Source organism: Schistocerca americana, chromosome 1 (genome assembly GCF_021461395.2).
Source record: "Schistocerca americana isolate TAMUIC-IGC-003095 chromosome 1, iqSchAmer2.1, whole genome shotgun sequence".
NCBI classification, from domain to species: domain Eukaryota; kingdom Metazoa; phylum Arthropoda; class Insecta; order Orthoptera; family Acrididae; genus Schistocerca; species Schistocerca americana.
In genome coordinates this window covers 563234523-563254705 of record NC_060119.1, presented here as the reverse complement: position 1 = coordinate 563254705, position 20183 = coordinate 563234523, and the positions used below count along the sequence as shown (strand labels likewise).

The 20183-nt window shown below is 38.8% G+C and overlaps 1 protein-coding gene across 3 annotated transcripts in view; it reads left to right on the top strand.

Annotated features, from left to right (window-relative positions):
* LOC124606438 (cyclin-G-associated kinase) overlaps window positions 1-20183 on the top strand; it is a 246517-nt gene that overhangs the window by 72209 nt on the left and 154125 nt on the right. For all 3 annotated transcript variants that reach the window (XR_006978701.1, XM_047138423.1, XM_047138431.1), the window contains exon 11: window positions 9037-9236. Coding sequence is in view for 2 of the 3 variants with exons in the window: in XM_047138423.1 (XP_046994379.1) it covers window positions 9037-9236 (200 nt within the window). In the remaining variant the exon portion in view is untranslated. The remainder of the gene's footprint in view (window positions 1-9036; window positions 9237-20183) is intronic.

Genomic DNA, 20183 nt, shown 5'->3' with positions numbered 1-20183 from the left:
GTTACTCTCTTCCCGCAGTATCATATCTCTTATTTCATCTTCATCTACAATCTCTTCCATGTCTTCTTCCATTTTTATAATACTGTCCTCAAGAGCATCACCCTTGTATATAGACCCTCTATATACTCCTTCCACCTTTCTGCTTTCCCTTCTTTGCTTAAAACTGGGTTTCCATCTGAGTTCTTGATATTCATGCAAGTGGTTCTCTTTTCTCCAAAGGTCTCTTCAATTTTTCTGTAGGCAGTATTCTTCAATTTTAATTTACAGTTCATGACCAATAGATTGTGGTCAGAGTCTACATCTGCCCCTGGAAATGTCTTACAATTTAAAACCTGGTTCCTAAATCTCTGTCTTACCATTATATAATCTATCTGAAACCTTCTAGTATCTCCAGGGTTCTTCCATGATTCTTGAACCAAGTGTTAGCTATGATTAAGTTATGCTCTGTGCAAAATTCGACCATGCGGTTTCCTCTTTCATTCGTAACTCCCATTTCATATTCACCTACTATGTTTCATTCTCTTCCTTTTCCTACTGTCGAGTTCCAGTCACCCATGACTATTAAATTTTCGTCTCCCTTCACTATCTGAATAATTTTTTTTATCTCATCATACATTTCATCAATCTCTTTGTCATCTGCGGAGCTAGTTGGCTTATAAACTTGTACTACTGTGGTAGGCGTGGGCTTCATATCTATCTTGGCCACAATAATGTGTTTACTATGCTGTTTGTTGTAGCTTACCGGCATTCCTATTTTCATATTCATTATTAAAACTATTCCTGCATTACCCCTATTTGATTTTGTATTTATAACCCTGTATTCACCTGACCAGAAGTCTTGTTCCTCCTGCCACCAAACTTCGCTAATTCACTCTATATCTAACTTTAACCTACCGTTTCCCTTTTAAATTTTCTAACCTACCTGCCCGATTAAGGGATCTGACACTGCACACTCTGACTCATAGAACACCAGCTTTCTTTCTCCTGATAGTAACGTCCTCCTGAGTAGTCCCTGCCCGGAGATCCTAATGGGTGACTATTTTACCTCCAGAATATTTTGCCCAAGAGGACACCATCATCATTTAACCATACAGTAAACCTGCATGCTCTCAGGAAAAATTACGTTCACAGTACCAGCACAGCAAGGCCATTTTGGTTAATGTTACAAGGCCAGATCAGTCAATCATCCAGACTGTTGCCCTGCAACTACTGAAAAGGCTGCTGTTCCTCTTCAGGAACTACATGTTTGTCTGGCCTCTCAACAGATACCCCTCCGTTGTGGTTGCACCTACAGTACAGCTATCTGTATTGCTGAGGCACGCAAGCCTCCCCACCAGCCGCAAGGTCCATGGTTCTTAGTTTCCAAAATATATGCAAATTCCAAACTATACTAGGTCCAAACAGTGGTTCTTTAGCACATTCTAGTAGGAACTGAGATTAGTGACATATTTAAATATGTTCAGCTGAGTTAGTATTTCCCTTTGATAGTGAGTAATGTCTTATGATTGGATCAGTAAGAACTGAGATACCCACAGTCTTTAAAATATCATGAATTAGAATCGAACACTGGTGCTTGTGTTGCTTTCTTGCATCTAGAAATCTTCCAGCAACTGGCCCTCATGTCCATGACAATTTCATTTATCTCATAATTGATAACTGTAGCTTCTGCGATACACTAAGCAGTCACACATGTAGGCCACAGACTTCACTCTATTGTAAATTGTGAATCAGAATATTCTTACTCTTTAGAGATTTTGATTGGAAAAATAAAATTTCCTGCTTTTGCTACAGCAGGGCTTTTAAGATGTCACAAGGTCTTGTGATCAGTAGCACTTAATACCCACTCCATTGGTGCCAGCTACATAGTGAATTCAAACAGTTGTTTCTGAATTTTGAAGTGACTGGGAACACCATAAGTAATAATGACCATCTTTTCTGCCTGTGCCTGAAACTCTTGTACTTACTGTAATGGAATCACAAGTGAGTTCTCAGAAAAATTAGAGTGCAGCACAAAACACTGTTGTTCAGCCTGTTTGTATCTGTTCTCATTTGCCATACATTGTTCCAGTGTCTTCAGATGTTTGGTGTGCTATTGCTTTCACTATCCATTTTTCCAAGTTTGCCAATGAAGGTATCAGTGGCAACAGTTTTCTTAATTGTCCTTGTCATTTTATCTCACCTACGGCACAAACGCACAAGTCACTGAAGTGGTATCAAATCAAAAGACTTGTATCAGGCAGCCAAACATCCCAGCCAGTAATGCCATATGTTTATTTCCATTTGTCAGTGGGTTTAATCTCCTCTCAAGTTCCTTACGTGACTGCTTGTGTCTGTTAGTAGAGTCCACCTTCCCGTCCCAGGGTTGTCACACGAACTCCTAAAACATACAAGTCTCTTGCTCTACATCACATACTACTAGCCATTCCACTTATTCAACCGTTATTAGCACACTGGACTCGCAATCGGGAGGACGACGGTTCAATCCCGTCTCCAACCATCCTGATTTAGGTTTTCCGTGATTTCCCTAAATCGTTTCAAGCAAATGCCGGGATGGTTCCTTTGAAAGGGCACGGCCGATTTCCTTCCCTAACCTTCCCTAACCCGAGCTTGGGCCCAGTCTCTAATGACCTCGTTGTCGACGGGATGTTAAACACTAACCACCTACCTACCTACCTCAACCGTGTATAGTGTTACACAACTGCTAGTAAGTTACCAGACAGAGTTCAAAATTTGCACAATATGCGCACAAAACGGACATCTCTCATTCGGAGTGTAACAATACCCTAATGTTGTAGTGTATAAAACAATTATCTTAAACTGTAGAATGTTAAAAGTTTCTTCTTATGTATGGTGATAGTTTACTGCAGCTCATTTATCTTCATATGTTCACCACTTTCTATGATGATAGCCTCCCCTTTTTGACACACTGGTGAGAGCATTCCTATTTATCTTCCAAATAAAATGACTGCAATTTCAACATTTGTTTTGTTCACAGAATTACCATAGTAAGGGTCTGATTTTCCAAACACGCCTTTCACAGTCCTCACATTCCTTACTTAGTCACCTGTGTATTTTGATGGAGGATGAATGTAGCATAGAATATTATTCTTTGAGAGCAACTGTGGAGTTGCTGTTAGAAGTTGTATCTTTTTGTTATAGCATGTACATGATTGAGTGCCTGAATTGATAAATATTCTTGACAAGTTGCACAAGCTTCTTGTGGTTCATTTTTTTCTGAAGTCGGAATTTCTGCTTTAAGAGTATGGTCAGCTTTGTTTTGGTATAATCAACCAAAGCTTCAGTAAATTATCTGTTTTTTGTCAATACATACACCTTAACTGTGGTTTCTTAACAGCCATAACACCAACCTTTGTAGCTTACTGATACTACTACTCATCCACTCACTATCACTGGTGATATTCAGTCAAAGCATTTAGAACAGAAAATGTCATCACTGGGAACAACTTTAATTTCCAACAGTCCTGGAATGTGCACTCATATCCCCAATATGAAGTACTGTAAGTCCTTTCTTTTTTTAGTTAAAAATAAGGGGGGGGGGGGGGGGGGGGGGGGAGGGAGGGAAGGAAAACGGTAAACAAGTAGGAACGCATTTCAGACACAATCCGTCCCACAAAAAAACCCTTAAACTCAGTTAATAAGGGAACAATTTAGTGAGCTACTGTTTGTTTGGCTCTTGACAAATTAATTGTCAGTTCATATGTCCTCACTTTCAGTTGCTACCAAACACACAGAATTATCTGGATGGTTCAGAATACGCTACAACATATCTTTTTTATTGTGTCACATTTACCCAAGAGTTAATTTAAAAGAAATTGCGAGAAATTCCAGATACAGTGTGACATGTTCCATTTTCGGAACATGTAGATCCTCGGACATACAGAACCTGTAAATATCTAATAATTTTGAGACTGGTCCCTTTGAGACAACAAAATTGTAACATAATTGCAATAAAAAAAATTGATCATGGAAGTTAAAACACAAACATTGTCTATAAAACCTGTTTAACTGAAAAGTTAAATAACCAAAATTTTTGGGATTGGCATTTTTAGATTAAAAATTATTTTTGAATTTGAATTTTAAAAACATAGGCAGTGACAGAAAAAGCACCTGAAAATAAACTTCTAAATGGAGGAAATAATTTTAATCAAAAAAATGATTCTGTTACTATAGGTTATACATCTTGAACTGACTGCTATTTAATTAAAAAGAATTACGCCAGACACATTTCACTTTTATTTATAAAGCATCTTCCATGGTTATTCTACAAATTGGATACATACATTTGTACACTTTTGGCTCTTCTTCTTCTTCTTCTTCTTCTTCTTCTTCAGTAGCACTGCAGCCCTTGGTGAGCCTTGGCTTCTTGAATGGTCTTCCTCCACACTTCTTGGTTATTTGCTGCTCTTTTCCTCCCACAGACTCCCATACTGGTGAGATCCATTATTACGTCATCAATCTATCTTTGTCTAGGTCTCCCCTTTCGCCTACCTGAATGGATCACACCTTTCATCATTTTCTTTCGAATTCTATCCTCTGCCATTCTCTCAAAGTGTCCTAGCCACTGTATTCACTGTGATTTCACAAATTTACTGTGTCCCTACCTTGTATTAGCATTGTAGCGTATTCTCCAGCCTTCTTCCTCCCTTATTGACCCATAGATTTTGCGTAGTATTTTCTGTAGTATTTTCTGCTCAATGGTTCTTAGTGCATTTTTATCATATTTTGTCAATGTCCATACCTCTGACCCATATGTGATAACTGGGTGGGCTAGGGGATTATATATTAGCAGTTCTGTTTTTCTTGGAAGAAGGCTATTTCTGAAAAGTTGCATATTTGCAAAGCAAGCTCTGTTTCCTGCTTATATTTTTTCCCTTATATTCTTTCCAATACTGTTCTCATTTGTTATTAGGGTTCCCAAGTAGTTAAGAGGACACTTCTTTGAAGCATTTCCCATTGATGTTTAGGTTTTTAGGGGTTGTTCTGACCTCAGATTGTGACGTTACCATATATTTTGTTTTGTTTTCATGTACTATGAGGCCAATTTTAAGGCTTCTGTTTCCATTGCCTGGCATGTTTCTTGGCATGTATTGATATTTCTTTCTACTATAGCAACGTCATCACCGTATGCACATATCTGGCTAGTTTTTGTAAATATGGTGCCTCTTTCATTGATTTTATTTACTACACTATGCAGGGCTATATTGAATATGACAGTGGACAGACTACCACCTTGCTTCACACCTTTATTAAAGTCAAAGCTTTCACTTGTTCTGCTAAGGACCTTTACTTTTGCTCTTGTCTGTGTCATTGTCATCCTGATTAGTCTTATTAGTTTTGCACATATACCAACTTCTTCCAGTACTCTGTATAGTTCTCGCCAATTTATGCTGTCACAGGCGTGTTTGAAGTCAATGAATAGGAAATGTAGATCTATATCACATTCATAGAACTTTTCCATCATTTGTCTTATCACAAATTTCTGATCAGTTGTTCTCTGTCTGGTAGAAAGTCACACTGATATTCCCCTAGTATGCCTTCTGCACACTTTTGTATCCTTTCGTTTAATATACTTGTGAAGATCTTATAAGCTGTGCTTAGGAGTGTATGCTGTTCTGTCCCCTTTCTTATAAATGGTGATTATTATTATTCCAGTTTTCCAATTACCTGGCATAGTTTCTGTTTCCCCTATATCTGATATTTATGTGTACAGTTCCTTTATTACAGCCTCACCACCAGTTTTTATTAATTCAGGAATTATGCTGTCTTCCCCAGGGGCTCGTTTGTTTTTTGACCTGTGCACTGCTTGGGAGACCCTTGTAGTGTTGGGGTTCTTGCCTTGTTGGTATCATTATCTACTTCCAGCTCTGCTCTTTCCTTCTGTGCAGCTGTCTCTTCATTTTCGAAGCTGGTGCTTAATGTATCTTTGAAATACTCTGCCCGTCTTCCCACTGTCTGCTTTTTTCCTCCCTTATCATTTTCCCATCATTGCTGAAACAGGCCATTGTTTTTGGCTGGGATCTATTCATTTTGCTTACAGCGTGATAGAACTTTCCTATTTCACTCTGTTCCTTTAACTCTTCTAGTTCTTGAAATTTCTTCTTAGTCCACTCTCTTTTCTTTCTATTGCACAGTCTGTTAGCTCTTCTCCTTAATTCTCTATATTGTTCCACATTATTTCTGGTTTCTCTCTGTAGCACTTTTGTTCTTGCCCTGTTCTTTTCCTCTATTGCTGACCTGCAATCTTCATCAAATCTTTCCTGAGATCTTCTATTCCTTTCTATGCCTATTATTTCCTCTGCAGCATCTTAATGGCTTTTTCAATCCTGTTCCACCTTTCGTCTACTCCTACTGCGGTCTCTTCATTGCTCAACTTTCTGCTTAGTGTTACTTGGTATTTTTTTTACTACTTCATGGATTTTCAGTTTGTCTGTATTCCATTTCATCATCTTTCCTATTCCATTGCCATTTGTTAGTGACAGTTTCTCTCTCAAGACACTGGTTTTACCACAAAGTGGTCAGAGTCTTAACTGATTTGGAGTGGTGTACAATCACCAAATTATGGTCAATCTGATTGACTACTCCATTGACTGCAGACTTTCAAGTAGACAGATGGATCCTTTTGTGTGGGAAGCAGGTACTTTTAATAATCATATTATTCCTTGCTGAGAATTGGCATATTAAGTCTCCATTCTTGTTGTTTTTTTCATGTCATGAATATTTTCCAGAAAGGTTAAAAACAGCATTCTGCTTATAATGTTGGTGTGCAAGTTACTTGCAGTGTTTCTTTACATACTCTGCTCCTTCCCTCCTTGCTAGCAGCGGTCGGCGTCGAAAGACTTCATTTTACATTTTCTCTTGGCAGTTTTTGCCATTCTACAGTATTTCTTGTGCTGCATCATTCACATTTCACTTTCTGAAACTGTTTCTCATTCCACACTGCAACAGTGTTTATGTTTGTTCATTTGTTTTTGTTCGTGTTGTGATTGTTGCCAACCTGTGAAACTACTAATGCAGCACAACAAATACTGCAGAATGGCAAAAACTGCCAAGTGCGAATGTGAAACAGTCTTTTGATGCCAACCCCTGCTAGCAAGGAGGAAAGGAGCAGAATATGTAAAGAAGCACCATAAGTAACTTTCACACCAACATTATTAACAAAATGCTGTTTTTAACCTAAAACAACAAAAAGTGTACAAACGTATGTATCCAATTTGCAGAATAACCATGGAAGATGCTTTATAAATAAAAGTGAAATGCATCTGGTGTAATTCTTTTTAATTAAATTGCAGTCAGCTAAGGATGGACAACCTATAGTAACAGATTTTAGCAGCTGCTGCAGAAGATGGCCACACAAACAAACATATTAAAAAAAGTATTACCTGCCAAATAAAATAAAAGCATCAAAATATTGTGAATCATTACATATACAGATTATTTTAATATTTTACCAAAAACTGCAAGTGAAAAATACTGTCTGAGGTCTCATCTTTGTCTATCTCAATTCAAGCTAGGAACATTGCTTTTCTCTTTTCACATCTAGCAAAAAATAATCAAATAAAAATGGATTTCTTACATAGATGTCAGTTTTAACATTTGGTTAATTCGGTAACATTTGGGACTGTGAAGGTAAAATCTTGCCTGATTTATGAAGCTCATTAGAAAACAGTACTTTAAAAAGCATAATTTCTTTTACAGTGAACCTCATGTTTGGAATTGCATGGCTGGCCATTACTTGTCTTGAGGAGCATAGAATCCAGAATGGGAGTGGCTTGGCTGATGTGAAGGCAAGGGGATAATGATGAAGGGGGAGGTCTTGGCAAGAGTAGGCAATGAATCATAGTATGTTGGTAAGCACTGTGCCCTGCAGATGATAGGAGGACAAATTGGAAATAGTGGAATGAATAGTGCAATTGCAAACTAAGATGTAGGTAGAAGAGAAGGTTGGAGGGAAAAACGAAAATACAGAGAAGGAGAGAGATGAAAACAGAAAAGTGAATAGATCATCAAGAAAAAAAGAGGCAGTTGAATTAATTAGGAGTACTACCAGTGTACTCCTGCATCCTGCCACTCTTCCGGATGTACCTCCATGAACAAACACTCCCCCATATATGCACTGCTTATTGCTCCTCTCATTTCCCTTTTTCTCAATCCATCTTCACCTCACACTTTGTCCTCCTTTCATCTGTGTACCAAAGATAGCACAGGACTTACCATTATGATACATGCAATCTTGTTCTCTCTCTAATGCCTCCCTCATCATCTTTATCTTCTCTTGTTCTCACATCAAGTGGATCCATCTTGTCTTGGAGTCTGAATGACCAGGGATTCTTTCCCAAACCCATCGCTCTTTCCTTCTTGATGAAGGAACTAAGTGTTCTGAAATATACTAATAGATTTGTTCTTCCTTTTATTTAGCCCCTATCAGTGGTACTGGCATTTTGGCTCCTGAATATCTCCCTGTAATTTTGCACTCAGCTGCTTTTTGCCATCTAGATTATGAGGCAGTTGACATACATTATACTTTATCACTCCAGAGTATATCAGTTCACTCACCATGTCTGTGGTTTATTCTTTCATTTGATAAGGCATCATACTGTCATGTGATTCGTATTTCAGTTGAAGCTGTGCTACGTATTTGGATTTTGTAATTCTGATAATTTCTCTAACAGTGTTGTATTACGGTCAGACTGTAAGTTGCTTCTAGATAGATGTAGCTGTGTCCAGAGTGGTAACACCAAAAACATAAATATGTATATTACTTTGGTTGTAAATTTCACATTTGGAGGTTGTCTTGTTAAACAAGTTTTTGTGGGCAACACTGCTCAGAATCCTTTGTTAAATTCACACACATTCAGAATTTAGTGTAAGCTGTAAGAGACTTGTGCAAATTATATTACAAATGTTTCAAAGAAAAGAATGTAATAAAGTACTGTACTGTGGTGAGTAGTAAACTCTAGACTTATTAAATGTAGAAGTATGGGAGTTGTTATGTGCATTTCTTATAATTTACAACAGGTGGACGTTACGCTATTTACAATGTGTCTGGGCGCTCATATGCAGCGACCAAGTTGGGTGCTGGAAGAGTTGTTGATTGCGGCTGGCCTTCACATGGTGCTAGACGAGCACCACCTCTTCATGCGCTTTATACTCTTTGTAATGATATGTATGCATTCCTGCAGAAGGATCCAAAGAATGTGTGCATTGTACACTGCACTGTGAGTAAATGAGTTTTGATAATGCAATTGTGGTTTTTTTTCCTAGTATATGTTAACTTGAAACACGAGCTGCATCATATCTTTAGATTTTTAATATTTGCCTCACAATGTTGAATTATTTAGTTCTATTCTTGAATAAAATGGCACAATGGGCCATTTAAGTTATTCAGGGTGTCATTCAATGGAAGTTGTAGCAAAAACTATAATAATAATAGCACCTTTACTTGTTGTAGCTACTGGAAAATGGCCAAACTTATAACTATCAGGGTGAGTCAAATGAAAATGTTTCTAATTGTAACAACGAACAAAAAACTTGCATGTCATTTTTTGACATAGTTTCTGTGATGTTGAACGCACACAATCCACCGACCTGGAAGTGAATAGATACCACGATGAAAGAATTCTTTTGGTCGGGGTGTTTAGCCAGTCGTGCACTGCAGTTTCATCCTTTTCGTCACTTCTGAAATGCCTGCCTCCCAAGGCTTCTTTTGAGTGCACCGAACAGATGAGTCACTAGGAACGAGGTCTGGTGAGTGAGGAGGATGTACCAGACATTCAAATTTCTTTTCTGAATAATCTCAACTGTCTTACAGGCTGTATGCGGTCAGGCACTGTCATGCTGCAGCCATACACCTCAAGTCACAAGTTCTCATCATCTACTCCTGATAGCAGGGCGAAGTTGATTTTTCAGCATGTCTAATAGAAATTACTGGTTACCATTACCCCCCCCCCCCCCCCCCAAATCCATGAAATGAAATGCATACCAGAAGAGAATGAGTGTGAATTTTCCATCAGGTGGTGGAGTGCAGAATTTTTTTGGTTTTGGTGATGAGCTGTGGTGCCATGCCTTGCTTGACCTTTTTGTTTCTGGTTGATGGTAGTGGACCCAAGTCTCATTGCCTGTAGCAATTTTTCCCCAGAAATTCACAACCGTCGATGTGGAAATGGTGCAAAAGTTCTTCGCAGGCATTGATGCGATGGTCTTTAAATTTTGTAGTCAATTGACGTGACACCCATGTTGCAGACACCTTATTGGAGACAGTACATCATGAACAATATTCTGTGCTGAACCAATATTAATCTTCAAACTTGTGGCTATTTCATTCAGAGTTTTGTGTCTGTTCTCCTTCACAAGCTCCTCCGCTGACACAATATTCTCTTCGATCACTATGTTGTGTGCCTGCCCTGGTCTGAAGGCACCCTCAACAGAAGTTACATCACTTTTAAACGTCCTACACGACTCGTACACTTGCTGCAATGACAAACATGAATCGCTATACTGTGCTGTCATTCTGCAATGAATTTCAGTTGGTTTGACACCTTCACTACACAAAAAAATACAGCACAGGTCGTTGCTCAATCGTGGAGCATGTTCACAGCCGGGCAGCCATCTCGTTGTGTAAGCTGTTGCCTTTTCCTGTATTGTAGCATCACTCTGCACCTGTCAATCACTTTCAGAACCTCAAGGGACACTACAGTCACCTAACACCTCCATCACACAACTTTTTAAAATTTTATGGAACTTTTAAGGTTTTCAGTAGATTCACCCTTGTAGATGCAATGCAACGCCAGATATGTTTAAGTATGATTGTAAATTCTCATAGGCAGATATATTAATAAAGCTAAAATTAAAGTTACTTGCAAGGCATAAGCCTCTGACTGAATTCCTGTGTACATAGCTTATCTTTCTGTAGGTGACAGTGTAGGATAAACTATTGAGATTGAAAAAACTTTGCTTTGTATCTGTAATTTTTGCATTCAGAAGTCATTTCTAGCGTTGTGGTGGTGGCAAGAGCTACTGCTCATCATTAGAATCCATACCACTTTAACTTAATTTCAATATATTCATTTTAACTGATCACAACTGCAGTGTGGTTCATTCTTTTTGTCTATTCAAACATTATGATCACCTGGTTGACAGTATGTCAGTCCCTGTCTAGAATGCAATACAACAGTGATTCTGTTTGGAATGGATTTGTCCTTGGGAGGCTTACAGAGGTATGTGGCACCAGATGTTGACACCCAACTCAATTCCTGTAAATTACGGACTGGTTGTTTCTGTGTGTGGAGCTAATGCCTGATGGCATCTCACAATCAGATATGTTCCATCATGTTCAGATCAGGTGAAATAGATGGCCAAGACACCATTGTGAATTCACTACGATACTTCTCAAACCACTGTTGCATGATTCTGTCCTTCTAAGAGGCCAGTTCTCCTGATGGAATATACAGTTGCTGTCGGGGAAGACACAAAGTGAGAAGGGATGTAGGTGGTCTACAATAATAATCATGTAGACCACAACTGTCAGGGTGTGTCTGATTACTGACACAGATGCAGTGGGAGCGCAGAGGAATGGTCCCCATAGCATAATTGTGTGCTCTCCTCCACTGTCCACCCCGAATTTGTTGTACCGTGCAGGTTTGAAGCAAGTGTTCTCCTGTGTGATTGTGTATCCAAGCACCACCATTGACCTGTTGTAGCAAGAAATGTGATTCATCTAACTGGGCAATACATTTTCATTGATCCACAGTTCAATCTCAGTGATTCTCTTCCTCCTGCAACCATAATTTATGATGTCATTGGGTCAATATGGGAACACATACAGGTCATCTGCGACAACAACGTACTCTTAACAGTGTGCTCCAAAACACTTGTGCTTGGACAAGAATTGTACTCTGTTGTTGGGTCTGCCACATCTCTCTACCTATCCAGCTTTACAGATCAGGTGAGCTGCTGACTTTCACATTCTGTGATGAGACGTGGACATTAAACACCATTTTGCCCATTCATGTCTTACCATCCTTCGACCCCTTTCCATAAATGTAAGGCAGTAGTACCGAAATGACTAGCCAGCTTTGCTGTTTTCAGGTACCAGGTCATAACTACCGCTCCTTTCTCAAAATTTCTTACGTCAGTCAATTTCCGCATTTGTGGTTCATATAGTTCCCATTCATCTCTACTCTGCTTCTATATTTTACTTATACATCATGTACCCACAGTGCCACCAGACAACATTCAGTGTCATGGTGGGCAGTGGTCAATAATGTTTGGGCTCATCACTATATTTAGTGCTTAATAATAGTATCAGATTGTAATTCTAGATGATGGATTTTCTGGTTACTTTCAAAATTCATTTTGATCTAAAATGTAATCCCACAAATTTCATTGTACTCTTAAAGTAACTTTTAGCTGTGGTTTTATAGAGGTGACAGATCTCAGTCTGAGATGAAATAAAATTGATAAAAATTGTGTATTTGGATTATCGCAGCCTGTGACTCTTCACTGTAAACGAAGACAATCAATGAAGCTAACTAAAAACATGTGACAGGACCTCAGGGGGAAAGAGGGGGGGGGGGGGGTGCAGAACAAATGGCAAAGACAGGTGCCTTTAAGAAATGTGCGATGGAATGGACTTTGTGAGGGGGCAGAAATAAATGAAAAGCATACAACATCCAAATATATTACCCGTAGATGGAGCATTGTGCAGTGATAAGGTGTTAAATGTTGAGAGTTTATTTTTTGACTTAAAAACATTACAGTAGCATGAGTGTTCAGCATATTACCCCTATGTAGCATATTACCCCTATGTAATGTCAAATCATGACTGCCTGATGGCTACCAAGTGATAACATGAAATTAGGAAATCGATAACTTCCGTGACTCAGATGAATCATTGTTAACCTTTGAAATGGTATGAAATTATTTTGTTCTTGTTTTTACTTTAATTAGAAAGATTAGCAAATTACTTTCTGTACCTCCATAATAGAATTATTGTTCTGTACATTTATAATGAATGCTTATAGTGCAGGAATGATGTTGATCGTTCAAATGTAGCATCATGAGAATGATAAGATCCAGGCTGTGGCTGAAGCCCATCGCACAAGGAGTGAGGTTCATCATATGTTTGGTAGAGGGTGCGCCCGAGTGCCGGCTAGCAGGGAGGGGTGACAGCCACCTCACATGCCGAACCTCTCACATGGTGCAGGATTTGGCATGGAAGCTAGCTGGCTTACTTGACTCGCGTGAACTACAAGGAGTGCGAGCCGATTGGTCTGCAGTATTTTTCAAATGATTGTAAAGAAACTATTTGGTAAAAAATTGGTTTTTGGTGATCTTGTAGCTTAATTAGTCAGCTTCATGTGCATATTATTTCATTAATAATGGTCATAGTTATTGCAATATTCTGAGATTAAGTGAACTACTGCAAGAATATTGGTAAATGTGCATTGAGAAATAGAGACCACTATGAATTGGCGTTTGGTGTATGGTAGGTCATATGTTGCTGCGTTTGAAATGTATCTAGTGTATTGAATTATTCTTTAAAGTTGGAAGAACATTGCTCTCTATCACCAATCTCGAGAAAATGGATTGTATGAAAAGTGCTTCATCTGAACCCACCTGCTGATGAAAAAGCCAGAATGACAATTTCTTAACAGTCCTTGTATATTATAAGCTGTTTGAGACATTGGAGCAAGATTTTGGCAAATCATAATACAAAAAGAGGAGAGTATTTTTCCATATGATTACTATGCGAAACTTCTGTATCTAAATATGATATTCAAGCAACTACAGATTTTTCAGTGAAATAATGTAGTTTTTAAGGGCCATCAATGAGAATTACTGTGGGTTTGGAACAATATATGTGAAGAGTTTATTTTTATGCTGAGAATGGGCATTTTCATAAACTGTTGACTTGTCTTTCACTCAGTTGCTAGTTATTAATATACTGTTTAAGGATTCTGCTGCAATTTCAAGTGCATTGGAATGTTAGTGAGATGAATATTTGTAAACTCTGTGTTTTGGATGAAGTAGTATATTTTAACATGGCAGTGTTGAAACTCGTGTGTTACTCAAAATGTGTCATTGTTAATGTTTTTCTGAAGAAAAATAAATGGTCTAAGAAGTCTGCTGAAAATAAAGCGCTACTTCTGTTGAAATTTCGGTGGCCTCCTATACCCCGGTATATTTTTATTAATGAGTGTTATGGATTGAAACTGGCCAAAGGATTTTATTTTTATATATCAGCGATCTAAGAAACTTGAAAGCATTTAATTTGCAGAATTCTGACAATGGACTATCAAGGTATAAACAGATTATTAGTGTCTTTGGTGAACTAAAATATGTTTGTGGTGAAAAAGTACAATCCCCCTCTCTGTTAATTGTTTTCATATGTTAGTAAATCCTGACACTGCCATATTTCTTAGATAACTGAGATATAGAAATAAAATTTATTGGAGAATTTCAGTCCATATCATTAATTATTAAAAATACACTGGTGTACAGGATTACACAAAAATTGCAATAGAAGTAGCAATTTCTTTTCCCCAGACTTCTTATTACATTTACTTTTCTTTGGAGAAATGTTGTGTTTTGAGTTATATGTAAGTCTCAATGTTGTCACATTAAAAATCTGCTTATTTTGTCAAAACACAGTAGATTTTACCGAAATGGATCTCACCAATATTCTAATGCTGTTGAAATTTACAGAATCCTGAAACAGTGTATTATTAAATTAGCAACTGACAGAAAGACAAGTCAATATTTTATGAAAATACCCATTCTTAATATAAAAATAGACCGTTATTTCATCACTTACATTGTTCCAAACCCACAGCATTTCTCAGTTCAGTAGTTGCTTAAATATCACACTAGATTTTCAGTAGAAGTTTCACACATTAATTGTATGGCAAAATACTTTACTCTTAGCTTACTATCATGTTCCAGTCAGAATAGCTACATCATATCTCATTCTGTCTTTTTTGCTGGCACAAGAGTTTGGGGTGAAGCACTTTAGATACAATCAATTTTCTCAAAATTGGTGATAGTGATATCCTTCCAAGTTTAAGGAATAATTCAATATGTAAGATGGATTTCTTACACAGCAACACATGACCTAACGTGCACCACATGCAAATTCATAGCGACCCCTATTTTTCAATGCAAACTTCCCAAAATTCTTCCAATAGTGTACTTAATCTAGAAATATCATAGTAACTATTACTATTAACAAAATGGTACACATGAGAGTGACAAATGAAGCTACAAGATGTGCAAGAATTGAACTTTTTAACAGATAATTTCTTTATAGTCACTTGAGAAAGATTGCAGGTCGACCGGCAGGCGCGTGACATTTTGTTTCATCTCAAGGGTTACCAGGTGTTCTCTGAGAGTTCCCACCTTGTAAGCTCTAACATCAGAGGCCAAGCAGGACTCCAGATTGGTGTGTTCGTAGCAGTCAAGGAATCTTACAAGGACTTAAAAGGAAAATAACACCAGAGTTATCACAGAAAATATTCACAACTCCTTACAGTGCATGCTGCTTGCAGACAACAGAGCCTGCAAGGGAGCCTTTGCATGAGCAGGCAAGTAAGCTTACAGCAAATCTTAATCTGTGTGAAGTGTGCTTAAGCCACTCTGCTATATCATTTATCCCAGTTCAGAAAGATATGCAAGATAATTTCTTTGTAGTTTGGAAAGTAGATGGAGAGATACTGGCAGAATGGATGCTGTAAAGTCTGTTTGAAAGTCATTTCAGGATAACTCAATAATTAAGATCATTGGCCATGAAAGGCAAGTCTCTGAGAATTTTGATGTTAACGAGGCTTACAGGCATTTAAATTATTTTTGGGAACAATAACTGGATGAAACCTGAAGTAAAAAGCTTTTAAATATTTAGTGAGTCATGGAACATAGATTGGGAAGACAGATTAGACATCATGGGAGGGGGAGCACTCATTGCAGTTGTCAAAAATATTTGTTTTTAATGAGGTCAATCGTCAAGTTGTCTGGACACATATATTCTACCATGGTGGTTTTAGAGACATTAAAGGAAGTCTATGCTCAGTAGCACAGAAATACCCATATATGCGATATTAGTTAGAGGTAGATTTAATCTACCATGTATAGACTGGGACGTTTGGATTCATCATTCGGACGGGGTGGTGGTGGTGGTGGTGGTGGTGGTGGTGGTGGTATGGTCAGGCCATCTTGCAAAGTACATTTGAGTACATTTTTGGAAAACTGTTGTGAGCAGCTACTTCAATGGCCTACATGCAACTGAAATATCTGAGACCTTGTAGCTACGAATAGGCTTGACCTTGTTGATAGTGTCCTATAGAAAAGGGGATTAGTGGTTATGATGGTTACTAAAGTTAATAAATCAGTCAAGAAAACTAGGAGTATTTTTGCTACAAAGAGCAGATAAGCAGTTCCTAGCACACCACTTAGATAATGAATGGAGATCATTTAGTTCCAGTACGATGGAAGTACAGAGTTTAAATGGGTTGTAAATCAGGCTGTGGGAAGTATGTGTCAAGTAACTTGATTGAAGATGGAGAAGACCCACTGTGGTTGAAGCATTTTAGTTCAGAAGAGACTGCACAGATGACAACACACAGAAGTTAGTAGAGAATTGTGCATCTGTAAAAAGATGGATGCATGAAACGTACCACTTCCACCGTCGTGCCTTTGTGAAGGATCTAGCTGAGAATGTGAAAAATTCTGGTCCTATGTAAAATCACTTAGCAGGTCTAAGTCTTCCATCCAGTCACTCACTGATCAATCTATTGTGGGAGCTGAAGATAGCAAAACAAAAGCCAAAGTTTTAATTTTTACATTTCAGATATTGCTGACACAGGAAAATCATACAAATGTGTCATTGTTTGACCATCAGATTGACTATGGACAGCATAGTAATAAGCATCTCTGGCATAGAAAAGCAACTTAAAGAGTTAAAAATAAATAAGCCTCCATGCCAGGACAGAATCCTAATTCGGTTTTACAAAGAGTACTCTGCAGCATTGGCCCTTTACTTAGCTTGCATTTATCATGAATCTCTCATCCTGTGCAAAGTCCCAAGCAACTGAAAGAAAATACATGTGACTCTTGTATCTAAGAAGAGTAAAAGAAATAATCCTCTAAATTGCAGACCAATATCCTTAACATTGATTTGCTCAGAATTCTTGAACATATTCTTTGTTCAAATATAATAACATTCCTTGAGACGGAAAAGCTGTCCACAAATCAGAATGGTCTTGGAAAGCATTGCTTGTTCAAAATTTAAATTTCCCTTTTCTCACATGGTATCCTGTAAACTATAGATAAAGGGCAACCGGCAGATTCCATATTCTTAGATTTACGAAAAGTGTTTGACACAAGTTCTCCACTACAGACTGTTAACAAAGATATAAGGATACAGAATAAGTTCCAAGATACATGAGTGGCTCGAGGATTTCATAAGTAATAGAAATGAGTATGTTGTCCTCAACAGCGATTATCATAGCCAAGGGTACTGTCAGGAGTGCCCCAGGGAAATGTAATAGCACCACTCTTTTTCTCTAAATTCATAAATGATCTAATGGGTAGGTGTGATTGTGGTGTACGGGAAGGTGTCATCACTGAATGGCTGTAGGATTATACAAGATGACTTAGAATTTCTAGTTGGTGTAATACATGGCAGCTTGCTCAAAACATTGAAAAATGTAAATTATTATGAATGAGTAGGAAAAAAACCCTCTAAAATTAGAATACAGAATTAGTAGAGTGCTGTTTAACACAGTCATGAAGATTAAATATCTAAGCATCATGTTGCAAACCAATACAAAATGCACTGACAATGTGAGGAATGTAGCAGGAACTTCAGTTTAGTGGGAGAGTTTTAGGAAAGTGTGATTCATCTGTAGAGGAGACTGGGTACACAGTACTAGTGCAACCCATTCTGGAGTACTGCTTGAGTGTTGGAGATCACCACTAGGTCAGATTGAAGGAAGACATTGAAGCACTTCAGAGGTGAGCTATTAGATTTGTTATGAGCAGGTTCGATCAACACCCAAGTATTAGGGAGACACTTTGGGAATTAAAATGGGAATCCTTGGAGGGAAGGTGAAGTTCTTTTGAAGAAACAGTGTTGAGAATATTTAGAGCATCAGCATTTGAAGCTGACAGTAGAACAAATCTGCCACCACCAATGTACATTTCGCATAAGGACCACAAACATAACACAAAGTAAGACTAATATGGAGACATACATAGAGTCGTTTTTCCCTTGCTCTATGTGCATGTGGAACAGAAAGGGAAATGTCTAGCAGTGGTACAATGTAACCTCCACCACGCACCCTACTGTGGCTTGCGGAGTCTGTATACACAGGGTGAAAAGTATTTAAACCGACAAACTCTGGGAGGTTGTAGGGGACATCAAAACAAATATTTTTCTCTAATGTCATTTTTTCCTATGAGGAGTATTTAAACCGGTAGAAGAAGATTTCTCTGGTGACAAATTAATTAAACCAACAAAAAAGTCCAGAGGGGACATCTGGGGATCGAGCAGACCATGGTACAGGACCACCTCTGCCAGTCCACGTTTCTGGGAACCATCGGTCCAGGAATCGACGCACACGATGACTGAAATGTGCCGGCGCCCTGTCATGTTGGAACCACATGCATTGTCTTGTAGGGAGTGGGACGTTTTCCAACAATTCTGGCAATGCTCTGGTGAGAAAATTGTAATAGTGCCTGCCATTTAATGGCCTAGGTAGCAGATACGGCCCAATTAAACAGTCCCCAACAACACCGACCCACACTTTAACGAAGAACCGCATTTGATGAGTGCTAGTAACTGTGGCATGTGGGTTATCCTCACTCCAACAATTGTGCATGTTGAAGACTCCATCATGCCCAAACGTTGCTTCATCGGTAAACAACACAGAGTATGGAAATGTAGGATGCATTTCACAGTGTCCCAGGTACCACTGCAAAAGCTGTGCTCTGGGTGGATAATCAATTGGTTCCAGGTTGTGGACACGCTGTAAGTGAAATGGACATAACAATTGCTCTCGAAGGACTGTTCTTACATTCGTCTGATTCGTCCCCATGTTACGCGCAATTTCACGAGTGCTGATTGAAGGCTCCCGCTCCACGTGCTGCATGACAGCTTCCTCAAATTGCAGCGTTCTTACCGTGCGATGGCATCCCTGTCCAGGTAATCTGCTAAATGACCCAGTCTCACACAGACGTTGGTACACTGCAGCAAAGGTCGCATGATGCGGGATACGGCAATTAGGATATTGTTGTTGATAAATCCGCTGTGCAGCTCGTCCATTGTGGCGCGCTGCGTAGTACACACCAAGCATATCAGTGAACTCATTCCAGGTGTATCACTCCATTAGTAAGAGACAATGCACTACTACACTGGCGGACAGCAGTTGCCTACAACTGAAGAGCGTAATACACCCTTCTAACAACTGAAGAGCGTAATATGGCCTCCACCGGTTGAAATACTCCTCATAGGAAAAACTGACATTAGGGAAAAATATTTGTTTTGATGTTCCCCATAACCTCCCAGAGTTTGTCAGTTTAAATACTTTTCACCCTGTAGATATAGATATAGAAAAGTAAAACAGTACTGGAGGCAAAAATCAGTCGCAACAGAGAATTTGTTTTTCCTCGGTGAGACAGTTTTTTGTTTGAAATAAAAACTTTATTTTATTAGTGAACAATATTAGGAAAAGGATAATTTGCTTCTTAGCATAAGGATGGCACATTGAGTTGCAGAAAGTCACAACAAAAGACTGTTACACATTTAGGTTTCAGCCTAAGCTGCCTTCAGAAAAGAAAACATGCACACACAGTCACACAAGCAAGCGCATCTCAAGCACATGTGACCGACATCTCCAGCAGCTTGGACTACACCGCAGCTGTTACGTTGAGCAGCAATCTAGAGTGGGGCAGGGAAGGGGGAGGGATAGAGGGATAGTAGGGTGTGAGTTGGGGCAGAGAAGAGCGCTGTATGGCAGTTTATGCTGGGACTAGATGGAGTTGTAGGTGGTCTGGAAAGACTGTCAAGCCCGGGTCTGCCGGGGGGGGGGGGGGGGGGGGGGGGTTTGAAAAGGAGAAGAGAATAGAAAGACTGGTGGACATGTTGTTAGAGGGTGGCACACGATGGGGATGAG